The 14,634-nt window shown below is 43.5% G+C and overlaps 1 protein-coding gene across 5 annotated transcripts in view; it reads right to left on the bottom strand.

Moving 5' to 3' along the window:
• Positions 1-14,634, bottom strand: part of fat3a (FAT atypical cadherin 3a) — a 215,487-nt gene that overhangs the window by 57,729 nt on the left and 143,124 nt on the right. For all 5 annotated transcript variants that reach the window (XM_039622588.1, XM_039622586.1, XM_039622587.1 and 2 more), the window contains one exon: positions 11,799-12,013. In XM_039622588.1, the coding sequence (XP_039478522.1) occupies positions 11,799-12,013 (215 nt within the window). The remainder of the gene's footprint in view (positions 1-11,798; positions 12,014-14,634) is intronic.

Here is a 14,634-nt window from a genome sequence, read left to right as displayed (position 1 = left end):
TATACATATATATATATATATATACATATATAGAAGGCATCGGTGGGCAAGAGACGAAAACAGGGCGTTGTTGGAATGCTACTACGCAAGTAACCCTGGCGGAAGGGGTTACATGAATAGGATGAGGGACCTATGGATTCTTCGATACCCAACATCCACAATGACGGCGAAACAACTAGTAGCTCAGTGTTCCAACATTCGAAAGAAGGGACTGCTCTCACAGCTAGAGATTGACGAGGTACAACATAAATGCTACGGCAAGGAGGAGTCAGGACGCCAGGTCAGGGGGGAGATATCATCACCCCCACCCGAGATTGGGTACACAGCCCCAAGTGCGATAGGAGAAGGATCGTTGAGTGCGAGAGGAACTGACCTGAAAGATAGGATCATGGCCAAGCTTGAAACCTGGATCCCCCATAGCCAGTTACCAAGATTACGTGAAATACCCTCAGAAGGTCTGCTAGATGATGTTAATGCAGCACTACGGATAATACCTACAACCACGATTACCGACACTAACAAGCTGATCTACAATACGGCAGCAGTGATCAGTGAGATGCTTGGCTACAAGTTGAACAGCCACAAGGGGCAGTACCCTCCATGGAGAAGGAGGCTAGAGGGCAAGATCAAAGTAGCACGAAGGGAGGTTAGCCAACTAACGGAGTTGCAGAAAGGCACGACAAAGAAGGTGCATAAAAAATACAGCAAATCCATACCTGAGGCCTTGGAAACTGCCAAGCAAAGACTCACAGCCTTGGCAAGCCGCTTGAGGAGGTACACCAGAGAGATAGAAGGCACAGAACCAGCAAAGGTGTACTCTCAGTGGCAAGGGAACAATAAGAGAACAGCACCACCAAGGCTGGAGACGGAGCAATACTGGAAGAGCATATGGGAGAAGGACGCAACCCATAACGGCAACGCTCAGTGGCTAGTGGATCTGAGGGCAGACCATAGTGACCTCCTTGAACAGGGTCCAGTAACCATCACAGTGGCAGACATCCAAGAAAGGGTCTCCAGTATGAAGAGTTGGACAGCAACAGGGCCCGACATGGTTCACGCCTACTGGCTGAAGAAGCTGACTGCACTCCACGAGTGCAGTCAGCTTCTTCGAGTGCAGTCAGCACTCGTGGAGTGCAGCTGCTAGTTAATGAGAGACACCCGGAATGGCTAACCGAAGGTCGGATGGTCCTGATCCCCAAGGACCCCAAGAAGGGACCGGTCCCATCCAACTACCGACCAATAACCTGCCTCAGTACTACATGGAAGCTCCTGTCAGGCATCATATCGGCTAAGATGAACAGGGACATGGGTCAATACATGAGCGGGGCACAGAAAGGGATTGGCAAGAATACCAGAGGCGCAAAACACCAGCTACTGGTAGACAGAACAGTCAGCCGAGACTGCAAGACCAGACTGACCCACAGCTGGATACTGGAATGTCTAGAATTGTACAAGATCAACAGGACCCTAAGAGCCTTCATCAGGAACTCAATGGGGATGTGGCGTACAACACTAGAGGCCAACTCCAAGCCCATAGCACAAGTCACCATCAAGTGCGGGATCTACCAAGGAGATGCTCTGTCCCCACTGCTGTTCTGCATAGGCCTGAACCCCCTCAGTGAGATCATTAACAAGACTGGCTACGGATACCGACTACGGAACGGAGCAGTTGTCAGCCACCTCCTGTACATGGATGACATCAAGCTGTATGCCAAGAGTGAACGAGACATCGATTCACTGATACACACTACCAGGCTATACAGCAATGACATTGGAATGTCGTTCGGACTGGAGAAGTGTAGTCGGATGGTAACAAAGAGAGGGAAGGTAGTGAGAACTGAGGGGATCGAACTACCAGAAGGCAACATTGCAGACATAGAGGACAGTTACAAGTACCTGGGGATCCTGCAGGCGAATGGGACCCATGAAGAGGCCGCTAGGAAAGCTGCAACCACCAAGTACCTGCAGAGGGTCAGGCAAGTCCTGAGGAGTCAGCTGAACGGTAAGAACAAGATCCGGGCCATCAACACCTGCGCCCTGCCCGTGATCAGGTACCCTGCTGGGGTAATAGGCTGGCCAAAGGAGGAGATAGAAGCCACTGACATAAAGACAAGAAAGCTCCTTACCATGCATGGAGGGTTTCACCCCAAGTCCAGCAACCTGAGGCTGTACGCTAAGCGGAAGGAAGGGGAGCCGGGAACTGGTGAATGTCAGCACCACAGTCCAGGATGAGACAACGAACATCCAAGAATACATTGGGAAGATGGCCCCAACTGACCGAGTGCTCAGTGAATACCTCAGGCAGCAGAAACCCAAGAAAGAGGAGGGAGACGAGGAACCATCATGGAAGGACAGGCCCCTGCACGGTATGTACCACCGGCAGATAGAGGAGGTGGCTGATATCCAGAAATCCTACCAGTGGCTGGACAAAGCTGGACTGAAAGACAGCACAGAGGCACTAATCATGGCAGCAGAAGAACAAGCTCTGAGTACAAGATCCATAGAGGCTGGGGTCTATCACACCAGGCAAGACCCCAGGTGCAGGCTGTGTAAAGATGCCCCAGAGACAATCCAGCACATAACAGCAGGGTGCAAGATGCTAGCAGGCAAGGCATACATGGAACGCCATAACCAAATGGCCGGCATAGTGTACGAGAACATCTGTGCCGAGTATAACCTGGAAGTCCTGAGGTCAAAATGGGAGATGCCCCCAAGGGTGGTGGAGAATGACCGAGCTAAGATCCTGTGGGACTTCCAGATACAGACGGACAAAACGGTGGTGGCTAACCAACCGGACATAGTGGTGGTAGACAAACAGAAGAAGACGGCCGTAGTGATCGATGTAGTGGTTCCGAATGACAGCAATATCAGGAAGAAGGAACACGAGAAGCTGGAGAAATACCAAGGGCTCAGAGAAGAGCTCGAGAGGATGTGGAGGGTGAAGGTAACGGTGGTCCCCGTGGTAATCGGAGCACTAGGTGCGGTGACTCCCAAGCTAGGTGAGTGGCTCCAGCAGATCCCGGGAACAACATCGGACATCTCTGTCCAGAAGAGCGCAGTCCTGGGAACAGCTAAGATACTTAGCTGTTCCCAGGGACTCGAATTGGCTCCTGACTCCTGACTCTTGGTGGCGCTGTCACTTGGTGTTCGCTCGCTTTGTGGTAGAGTATCACTTCCTGTTCCTGCTCAAACACAGTGGTGTTTCTGAGTAGCTTTTCTGCTTAGCAATTTAATTTAAATCTTTTGATACATCCCTTTTTCATAGTATAATCTTAACGTGCTTCATCTGAATCACCCTTTCTGTGTACTCACTACCTAATTTATAGCCAAAGTATTCACTCACTGTCTCTTTACTGTTTCGCTAGCTTAGCTTAGCTCGTAGCCGACTCGTTAGCATCATGGCTACTTCACCTGTCCCTCCTGCACTTTCCTGCTCATTGTGTCAGATGTTTAGTTACTCCTCGGCCTCCTTTAGCAGTAATGATACCTGTAACAAATGTAGTATATTTGCAGCTCTGGAGGCCAGGATTACTGAATTGGAGACTCGGCTTCGCACCCTTCATTCACCCGTAGCTAGCCAGGCCCCTGAAGCTGGTGCAGCCAAAGATAGCATAGGCCCCGCTAGCTGTTCCCCCGGCAGACCCCAAGCAGCTGGGGAAAGAGGCGGCTGGGTGACGGTGAGGAGGAAGCATAGTCTTAAACTGAAGCCCCAGGTACACCACCAACCTGTTCATGTGTCTCAACTGTTTTTCCCCACTCGGCGACACACCCGCCGGGGTCAAACTCTGGTAATTGGTGATTCTGTTCTCAGACATGTGAAGCTAGAGACACCGGCAACCATAGTCAATTGTCTTCCAGGGGCCAGAGCAGGCGACATTGAAGGAAATTTAAAACTGCTGGCTAAGGGTAAACGTAAATACAGTAAGATCATAATTCACGTCGGCATTAATGACACCCGGTTACGCCAATCGGAGGTCACTAAAATCAATATTGAATCGGTGTGTAACTTTGCCAAAACAATGTCGGACTCTGTAGTTTTCTCTGGTCCCTCCCCAATCAGACCAGGAGTGACATGTTTAACCGCATGTTCTCCTTAAATTGCTGGCTGTCTGAGTGGTGTCCCAGAAACGATGTGGGCTTCATAGATAATTGGCAAACCTTCTGGAGGAAACCTGGTCTTGTTAGGAGAGACGGCATCCATCCCACTTTGGATGGAGCAGCTCTCATTTCTAGAAATATGGACAAATTTATTAAACCCCCAAAATATGACTATCCAGAGTTGGGACCAGGAAGCAGAGTTGCAGTCTTACACGCCTCTCTGCAGCTTCTCTCCTCCTGCTACCCCCAAAAACCCATCTCCATTGAGACTGTGTCAGCTCCCAAAAGACAAAAAAACAAACCAAAACCAGCAATAAACAACTTAAACATAAAAATCACAAAGAAAGAACAATACAGTATCCACATCTGAACCAAAGAGTAAAACAGTGAAATGTGGATTATTAAATATTAGGTCTCTCTCCTCCAAGTCTCTGTTAGTACATGACTTAATAATTGATCAACAAATCGATTTACTCTGCCTTACAGAAACCTGGTTGCAGCAGGATGAGTATGTTAGTTTAAATGAATCAACACCCCGAGTCATTCTAACTACCAGAAATCTCAAGCACAGGCCGAGGGGCGGTGTGGCAGCAATTTTTCACACCAGCCTATTAATTAACGAAAGACCAAGACAGACTTTTAATTCATTTGAAAGCCTGATGCTTAGCCTCGTCCACCCCAGCTGTAAAACTCAGAAACCAGTCTTACTTGTTATCATCTATCGTCCACCTGGGCCTTACACAGAGTTTCTCTCTGATTTCTCAGACTTTTTATCTGATTTAGTGCTCAGCTCAGATAAAATAATTATTGTGGGTGATTTTAACATCCATGTAGATGCTAAAAATGACAGCCTCAACATCGCATTTAATCTGTTATTAGACTCAATTGGCTTCTCTCAAAATGTAAAAGAACCCACCCACCACTTTAATCACACTCTAGATCTTGTTTTAACGTATGGCATAGAAACTGAACATTTAACAGTGTTTCCTGAAAACCCTCTGCTGTCTGATCATTTCCTGATAACATTTACATTTACAATAATTGATTACACAGCAGTGGAGAGTAGACTTTATCAAAGTAGATGTCTTTCCGAAAGTGCTGTAACTAAGTTTAAGAATATAATCCACCCACTGTTATCATCTTCAATGCCCTGTACCAACATAGAGCAGAGCAGCTATCTGAACGCTACTCCAACAGAGGTCGATTATCTTGTTAATAATTTTACCTCCTCACTACGTACGACTCTGGATACTGTAGCTCCTGTGAAAACTAAGGCCTCAAATCCAAAGTCCCTGACTCCGTGGTATAATTCTCAAACACGTAGCCTAAAGCAGATAACTCGTAAGCTGGAAAGGAAATGGCGTGTCACAAATTTAGAGGATCATCATTTAGCCTGGAGAAATAGTTTGCTGCTTTATAAGAAAGCCCTCCGCAAAGCCAGAACATCTTACTATTCGTCACTGATTGAAGAAAATAAGAACAACCCCAGGTTTCTCTTCAGCACTGTAGCCAGGCTGACAAAAGTCAGAGCTCTACTGAGCCACCAATCCCTTTAACGTTAACTAGTAATGACTTCATGAACTTCTTCACAAATAAAATTTTTATCATTAGAGAAAAAATTACCAATAATCATCCCACAGATGTAACATTATCTACAGCTACTTTTAGTACCATCAATGTTAAGTTAGACTCTTTTTCTCCAATTGATCTTTCTGAGTTAACTTCAATAATTAATTCCTCCAAACCATCAACGTGTCTTTTAGACCCCATTCCTACAAAACTGCTCAAAGAAGTCCTGCCATTAATTAATGCTTCAATCTTAAATATGATCAACCTATCTCTAATAATCGGCTATGTACCACAGGCCTTCAAGGTGGCTGTAGTTAAACCTTTACTTAAAAAGCCATCTCTAGACCCAGCTGTCTTAGCTAATTATAGGCCAATCTCCAACCTTCCTTTCATATCAAAAATCCTTGAAAGAGTAGTTGTCAAACAGCTAACTGATCATCTGCAGAGGAATGGCTTATTTGAAGAGTTTCAGTCAGGTTTCAGAGCTCAGCACAGCACAGAAACAGCTTTAGTGAAGGTTACAAATGATCTTCTTATGGCCTCTGACAGTGGACTCATCTCTGTGCTTGTCCTGCTAGACCTTAGTGCTGCGTTTGATACTGTTGATCATAATATCTTATTAGAGCGATTAGAACATGCTGTAGGTATTACAGGTACTGCACTGCAGTGGTTTGTATCATATCTATCTAATAGACTCCAATTTGTACATGTAAATGGAGAGTCCTCTTCACACACTAAGGTCAATTATGGAGTTCCACAGGGTTCAGTGCTAGGACCAATTCTATTTACATTATACATGCTTCCTTAGGCAGCATCATTAGAAGACATAGCATAAATTTTCACTGCTATGCAGATGACACGCAGCTCTATCTATCCATGAAGCCAGGTATCACAGACCAATTAGTTAAACTGCAGGAATGTCTTAAAGACATAAAGACCTGGATGGCCGCTAACTTTCTGCTTCTTAATTCAGATAAAACTGAGGTTATTGTACTTGGCCTTGAAAATCTTAGCAATATGGTATCTAACCAGATTCTTACTCTGGATGGCATTACCTTGGCCTCCAGTAATGCTGTGAGGAACCTTGGAGTCATTTTTGACCAGGACATGTCCCTCAACGCACATATTACACAAATATGTAAGACTGCTTTCTTCCATTTGCGCAACATCTCTAAAATTAGAAATATCCTGTCTCAGAGTGATGCTGAAAAACTAGTTCATGCATTTATTACTTCCAGGCTGGACTACTGTAATTCTTTATTATCAGGATGTCCTAAAAACTCGCTGAAAAGCCTTCAGCTAATCCAAAATGCTGCAGCAAGAGTACTGACAGGGACTAGAAAGAGAGAGCATATTTCTCCTGTTTTGGCTTCCTTCATTGGCTTCCTGTTAAATCCAGAATTGAATTCAAAATCCTGCTCCTCACATACAAGGTCTTAAATAATCAGGCCCCATCTTATCTTAATGACCTTGTAGTACCATATCACCCTATTAGAGCACTTCGCTCTTGCACTGCAGGCCTACTTGTTGTTCCTAGAGTATTTAAAAGTAGAATGGGAGGCAGAGCCTTCAGTTTTCAGGCCCCTCTTCTGTGGAACCAACTTCCAGTTTGGATTCGGGAGACAGACACTATCTCTACTTTCAAGATTAGGCTTAAAACTTTCCTTTTGCTAAAGCATATAGTTAGGGCTGGACCAGGTGACCCTGAATCCTCCCTTAGTTATGCTGCAATAGACGTAGGCTGCCGGGATTCCCATGATGCATTGAGTTTTTCCTTCCAGTCACCTTTCTCACTCACTATGTGCTAATAGACCCTCTGCATCGAATCATATCTGTTATTAATCTCTGTCTCTCTTCCACAGCATGTCTTTCATCCTGTTTTCCTTCTTTCACCCCAACCGGTCGCAGCAGATGGCCGCCTCCCTGAGCCTGGTTCTGCCGGAGGTTTCTTCCTGTTAAAGGAGTTTTTCCTTCCCACTGTCGCCACAGTGCTTGCTCATAGGGGTCATATGATTGTTGGGTTTTTCTCTGTATTTATTATTGTGCTATCTACTGTACAATATAAAGCACCTTGAGGCGACTTTTGTTGTGATTTGGCGCTATATAAATAAAATTGAATTGAATTGAACTGAATACTGCGCAGGACCCTCAAGCTCCCAGGCCTCTGGTAGAGGACCCGAGCTTGAAGGATAAACCGCCCGCAGGGGGCGAGATCGGTGTTTTTTTATATATATATATATATACATATATACATATATACACACACACACACACACACACACCTATGTTAGAGATGGACCGATCCGATATTACGTATCGGTCCGATACTGACCTAAATTACTGGATCGGATATCGGAGCGAAATAAAAAATGTAATCCGATCCATTAAATATCACAAAAGCACCTCACAAAACTTGCGACATGGCGTAACCCAGCTCATAACCTTAGCACGTCAGAGGAGTGTGCGTCACGTGATAGAGCAGCTGTGGTGTGCCAGACATGTCTGCAGTCTGGTTGAGCATTTGGAGCTTTGCTATGTGCTTCCAAACCTGCATTTAATCTCCGAGAAAGTTATCCCAGAGAAGTAAAGCAAACGTGTAAGTTCATCTCTGAATGTTTGTAAAGCATTCCCACGTTAAGCTTAACAACCGATATATGGAGCGACTGCCTCTTCTCCCTCCCTCCCTCTCCTGTTGCTACTTCAATCATGAAACTGATCAATGATCGGCTGATCGGCTTTTCTGACACAACTCCCGTCACTCTTGTTTGTTTTTGGCCCACTTTGCACCAGAAAGAGGAAACCAGCGGATAAACAACAGCAGCACGTTTAAACTTGATAAGCTGTTGTTAGAATTTACATAATATTACTTTCTACACCAGGATGCTTTTCTACGTAGCTGACGGCTGGTAACTGTGCAGGGGCGGGTCTAGCAAAGTTTTGCCAGGGGGCCAGATAGGGCATTAACAGGGAAAGGGGGGTACAAAGACATACTTTTCTTTCTAATTGTCATGTCTAGCTTTTAATAAATAATTATCTTAATCTTACAATCAAAGTTTTCATCTGATGTAAAATGTATAGAAATCCATTATTGTATATAGGAAATATTAAGTCAAATTTATAACCTAGTAAGCTATAGTACTTTTTCCTTTGGGAAGATACCATCTGTGCAGTCTGCAATTCTGTTGAAGAAAGATGTTGAATCTATTTAATTATTGTAGAAAAATTATTGATTTCGGTGCATTTTTTTTTTACACGTGCATTAAATTAAAGTCGATTATGTAAATTAAACATCATGAGGTGGAGGGTGGGGGGTGGTTTCCTATTTTTTATTTTTTTTGCTGGGAGTTTGCAACCCTATTAGTTAGGTTGCTTAATATTTCCACTAAGTACTCTTTAAAATACCAGAATAGGAAGGATGGTGTAGGTTTAGGTTTATTAGATTGATCAGTATTGCTGAACTATGAAATATTTTGGGTACAGTGTATTTTTTGCATACAGGTATAACAGAATAGCTTTATTTTTTTGTTGTTTTTTTAAACTTGAGTATGAACTTGTACAAAATGCAGCAAGATATTTAAAAAAAATAGTTTTATTGATTATAAAATATGCTATATTGGATTTATATCAGCATCTACAGATATCCAAATTTATGATATCGGTATTGGTATCAGACATAAAAAAGTGGTATCGTGCCATCTCTAACACACACATATATATATATATCTAAATACACTTCAAAAGATGATAAAATTTGTCCCATTTGACGGCCCCACACTTTCAGCTTTGCAGTCTTTGTAGGATCCGGCCTAGGCACACCAGGTCCTTCGAAGGATGCAGTGCCTGATTTGGGACACACTTATAACATTGTTCAGCATGACCGGTTTGGTAGTGGGTAAATGGTCTGTGGTGACATATCCATGAAAGGATCTCTAAAGGCTAGGCTTTTCAGTTCAATTCAGCTTTATTAATATAGCACCAAATAACAGTCCAGAGAGAGAACCAGAGATAATAATAAGTAACTATTAAATGCCATGTATAATCAGAGAGAGTGAAAAGAGGTGAGTTAGCAAGAAATATTCAATTGATGGGAACCCCCTCAGCCAAGTCTATTGCAGAATAACTGAGGGAGGGTTCAGGCTCCCCTAAAACAGCACTAACTATATGCTTTAAAAAAAAAAAGGGCTCGAAACCAACGCTTAAAAGTAGAGAGGGTATCTGTGTCCTGAATCCAAACTGGCAGCTGGTTCCACAGAAGACAGGCCTGAAAGCTGAAGGCTCATCTCCAATTCTACTTTTAAATATCCTAGGAGCCACACGTAAGCAAATAATCTGAAAGCAAAGTGCTATATTGCTGTGATATGTTACTATGAGATCTTTAAGATAACACAAGGCCTGATTACATGCCCCGATGTTTTCAGGCACCCATACAAGCATACAGGAGCCATACAAACTACTTAGTATCATTCTGCGTTGCTGCAGTGACATTTGGGCAAACTAGATTTGTATGCCGCATCACTTTTTCACTTAAAATTCTCGGGGTGTCTTTGAGTTCAGCCATCAAACGAGATGGCATCCTTTCATTCCTGAAGCACTGAGATCTGATGTGTTTTCTAAGTGTTCCTTAAATTTTTTTGAGCAATACTGAGCTGCCTATTATACAGCTTGGGTGCAAAGGTGAAAACTTATGTGGTGGTGAACAAGAGTATGAAAAAACATGATCTATCTTTAGGGGATGACGGATATTTAAAGAAATTGCAACACGAATTTAGATAATTTTTTTCCATACTGATAGGACTACAGAAAAAAACAAAAATGAAATCCTTATCTTCTGGTAATTAGACTTTTCTGACTGCTTGGACAATGGCAATAAAAATTCACTGTTCTGGATGTGAAGCCTTGCACAGTATTTCAAGATCAATTTCTTTCTCAATCTTCAGACTAGGGCTGCCACAAACGATTATTTTGATAGTTGACTAGTCACCGATTATTTTTGCTATTAGTCGACTAATCAGATCATGCATCCATTGGACGTAATACATACAGCTTATTGCACCAGCATGCATCTGCTCTTATATAACTTATCATTAGCTTACAGCTTGAAGCGTTTAAGGTATGAGATATCTAAAAATAAAGACAAGATGATAGTTTATTAAACTTTTAATGAAATTTGCAGATTGTCTCGGTGGAGTTTAATAAACTCAGCCGTCTGCTCCTTGCTCCCTAATATATAACCGGACATTGGAGTAAATTCTTGACCATGTCACACTTCTGTTTAATCAGTTTTCTGTTTGACGTTTATTCAGCTTTGTGAAAACTATAACTTTAATCTCAGCCAAACCGATTTACTCAGGAACAAATAAAACAACGAAAAAAGCCCAACAATAACATTTTTAAGTTATCTAAGTGACTTATATATCATGTTTAACCGTGGGGGAGTCTGAAAAAGATGTGCTGTTCTCGCCGGCTCTAGTAAACATTGAACCCCCAGCTAGTTATCGAGCTGGTGGGTAACAAACGTCTCCGAAAACATCGGGGCATTTTTGCAAATATGTGATGTCTTGATAAACTCAGCAGATATTTGAAGTTTACACAGCTACATTCTCGCCGGAAAATATCTTAAAAGTTTATTTTCTGACCCAGAAAGACTGATATTAAAACAAGTAGCTGTGGCCATTGTTGGAAAGTGGAATTGGCTGGGCCGTGCTATGAATTCTGGGATAGGTTGGGCCATGAAGGATACACCCGACCCATCCTTCAAATCTGGGGATAAGGGGAACGCATTTGTCGGCCGCATTTGGAGGAGTCTTCGAACTTGGACAGCCTTTGTCGCGTCACTGTAACGTAATCGACCAACAAATGCAGCCTCCGAAGGATGCAGCCCCTAAATTTGGACACAGCTACAATACCAGAGACTGCTTCTTCTTCTTCTTTGGCGTTTAACGGCAGCTGGCATCCTTGTACATGCATTGCTGCCATCAGTGCGTTATTCCACTCTTAAATCCTACTACTTATTCCTGTGTCTTTCAGGATCTTACAAAAGTCTAGTCGCAATTAGTGACTAGTCGACTAATCGTGGCAGCCCTACTTCAGACATACATGCAGCGAAAACCTGACTAATTCTTTAAACATACCTGAATAACAGGCTCGCCAACAGTGGCATCCTCTGACACCACTGCAGTGTAGACACTGCGGCTAAACATGGGTGGATTGTCATTTACATCTGTTAGGTCTATGTTCACAGTAGTAATGGCACTCAAAGAGGGCGTGCCACCATCACGAGCCTCTACTGTCAGGAAGTAATCTCTGCAGGTCTCATAATCAAGAGGCTGGGCAACTAAAATGGCACCTGAATAAGAGAAAGAGAAAGGGGAAGAGAAGATCATTATAGACATTTGTAATGGGTTGGAATTTCAAAATGTTAACAAACTGGGAGATTATAAATTGCTTTACTAATCTTATTGACTCCTTAAAGCAATAAGCGAGATTTGCCTTTTCACACAGCACTTCATTTATTTTATTCTATACCTACAATTGATAACAAATCACTCTCACACACCGCCGAATGCACTGACCAGTTGGAGGTCTTGTGCAGATTGTGAGAGGCTGGGAAATACCTTATAGCTATTGGATCACCTGCTCTACTTCCTGAGCTCATATTGTTGCTATAAATACTTACCATCATTATATAGTTTTTACAGCCTTGTATTTAAAACCCTTCCATTTAAACATTTGGTAAATTCTAGAAGGACCTGTGTACCATAATTAAGCATTTTTCATCCATCCATCCATCCATTTCTGCCACGTATCCAAGTTTGGGTCACGGGGGGCAGCAGGCTAAATTTAGAAGTCCCTCACCCCGGCCAACTCTTCCAACTTCCACATCAAGTCACTTCCAAGCCAGCTGACAGATGTGTTATCTCCAGCAAGCCCTGGGTTAGGGTTAGGGAGGATATGCCTGAAACACACCGCCTACCAGGTGTCAATGAGGCATCCTCAATCAGATGCTCAAACCAGCTCAACTGGCTCCTTTCGAAATAGAGGACTGGTGGCTCTACTTAAAGTCCTTAAAGTGGCCGGGCCTTAGTCCATGAGGTCCGGCCGGGCACAGCCCGAAAAAGGGACATGGGCCCACCACCCGCAGGAGGCACCGTAGGGGTCGGGTGCAATGTGAGCCGGGCGGCGGCCAGGAGCGGAGGTCCTGGCAGACCGATCCCCGGCTACCAAGACTGGCAACTAGGGCAGGGCAATATGGCCAAAAATATATATCACGATATATAGTTGAAAATTTGCGATAACGATATAACTGACGATATAATTTCTGCGAGACAAAATACAACTCCACAACTTTACTAGCGCAAAAAACCCTGATCCATTCATTTTACTTAAACAAGTAGCTGTTTTTATAGGCATTAAAGCTATATAAACATTTAACAGTGCAAATGCAAATTCCTTGCTGAAAGTTTAACCAAAAGGCATTTCCAGTAGAAATGGGCTGACATATCCTGAGCATAACCATGTATAATATCCACTGAAGTTAAAAAGAGGTGCTTTGCAACATTATACTGCAGTGTGCCAAATAAAAAAGTATGGTCCGTATTTCTCGGACCATAAGGTGCACGGGATTATAAGGCACATTAAGCGAAACAAAGCAGTCAGATAAATCAAACTTTATTCAACTCATTCTTCTTGCTTCCTCCACTTCTGTACCATTGATTCATTAATGCTGTATTCTATCACAGCTGCTCTATTCCCATGTTGTTGCAGTATATTAATGACTAACCTTCTATTGTGGATGGATTATCTCAGTTGTTCTCCTGACTGAAGTTTGGTCTGTTTACAGCATCCTGCTATGCGACTGCATTTGTCTCTAACCATCAGGAACCTTCACATTAACTTTTATCGAGTGGATAAAAGTTAGCGTTCATCCTCCAGCTTCACTGTTTATGTTATGCTAACATAGCTGTGTCGCTAGCGATCATGTAGCACATCATTATATACCAGCTAGCCCAACTTCAGTAACCCTACAAACGTCACTGCTGTTTAGTTTCCGTCTCCATTTATGTTGGAAGTGACAGCAGAGCTGTACATTTGAATTTTTTCAGAAATCTCTCAGTCAGAACATGCTATATCATGTTTAGCGAAACTAGCGAGCTAACTTCCGCTAACTTCCTGCTAACTTCTAACTCCGTTAAATGTAATGAATTCTGTTTTCATGGATGCCTGGACGTTAAACTAAATAGTTACACCTGGTAAAGTAGCAATGCTGATCATTTCATTAAAGGTGAAAGACTTTAGACAGTTTTAAACTCTCAGTGATGTTCGTTTGACTTCGGGACTTTAAAGGATGGAGTTTAGGACCCAGATTACTCCCAGATTTACAAGCACCTTAGTCAGACAAATACGGCAATAACGACGGCCTGCTTGCATGTTCTACAAAAAAAAGTGCTCTTTTGTGTATCTGACGGACAAACACCAAACCAGTTAAGCTGCACCATTTTTACAAAACAATTCTGGTTCATCCTTTTCCCCATTCACATTTTCCGTTACCGTGCATTCTCCGTGCTTTTTCGGCACTGCGCATGCGTGTTTTACCCATATTCTATCGCGATATGTCATTTTCTTATCGTTGCCTAGCTTTCTACCGGTATTATCGTGAACGGTATAATATGGCCCAGCCCTACTGGCAACCGGGACATGAAATGGGGAAGGAGCCTGAGCTAGTGCGTGAGGTCTGAGAGGTACCGGCTAGATATAGTCGGGCTCACCTCAACGCATGGCCTGGGCTCTGGAACCAGCCTACTGGAGAGGGGCTGGACTCTGTCTCAGTCTGGAGTTGCCCTTGGTGAGAGACGGCGGGCTGGGGTGGGTATCTTGGTATCCCCTCAGCTTGCTGCTGGTATGTTGGGGTTTCTCCCAGTGGACAAGAGGGTTTGTTCCCTTCGCCTTCGGGTCAGGGAATGGGTTGAC

This window comes from Oreochromis aureus, linkage group 14, assembly GCF_013358895.1.
Source record: "Oreochromis aureus strain Israel breed Guangdong linkage group 14, ZZ_aureus, whole genome shotgun sequence".
Taxonomy (NCBI): Eukaryota; Metazoa; Chordata; class Actinopteri; order Cichliformes; family Cichlidae; genus Oreochromis; species Oreochromis aureus.
The sequence above is the reverse complement of the archived record's forward strand: the minus strand, read 5'-3'. Positions and strand labels throughout refer to the sequence as shown.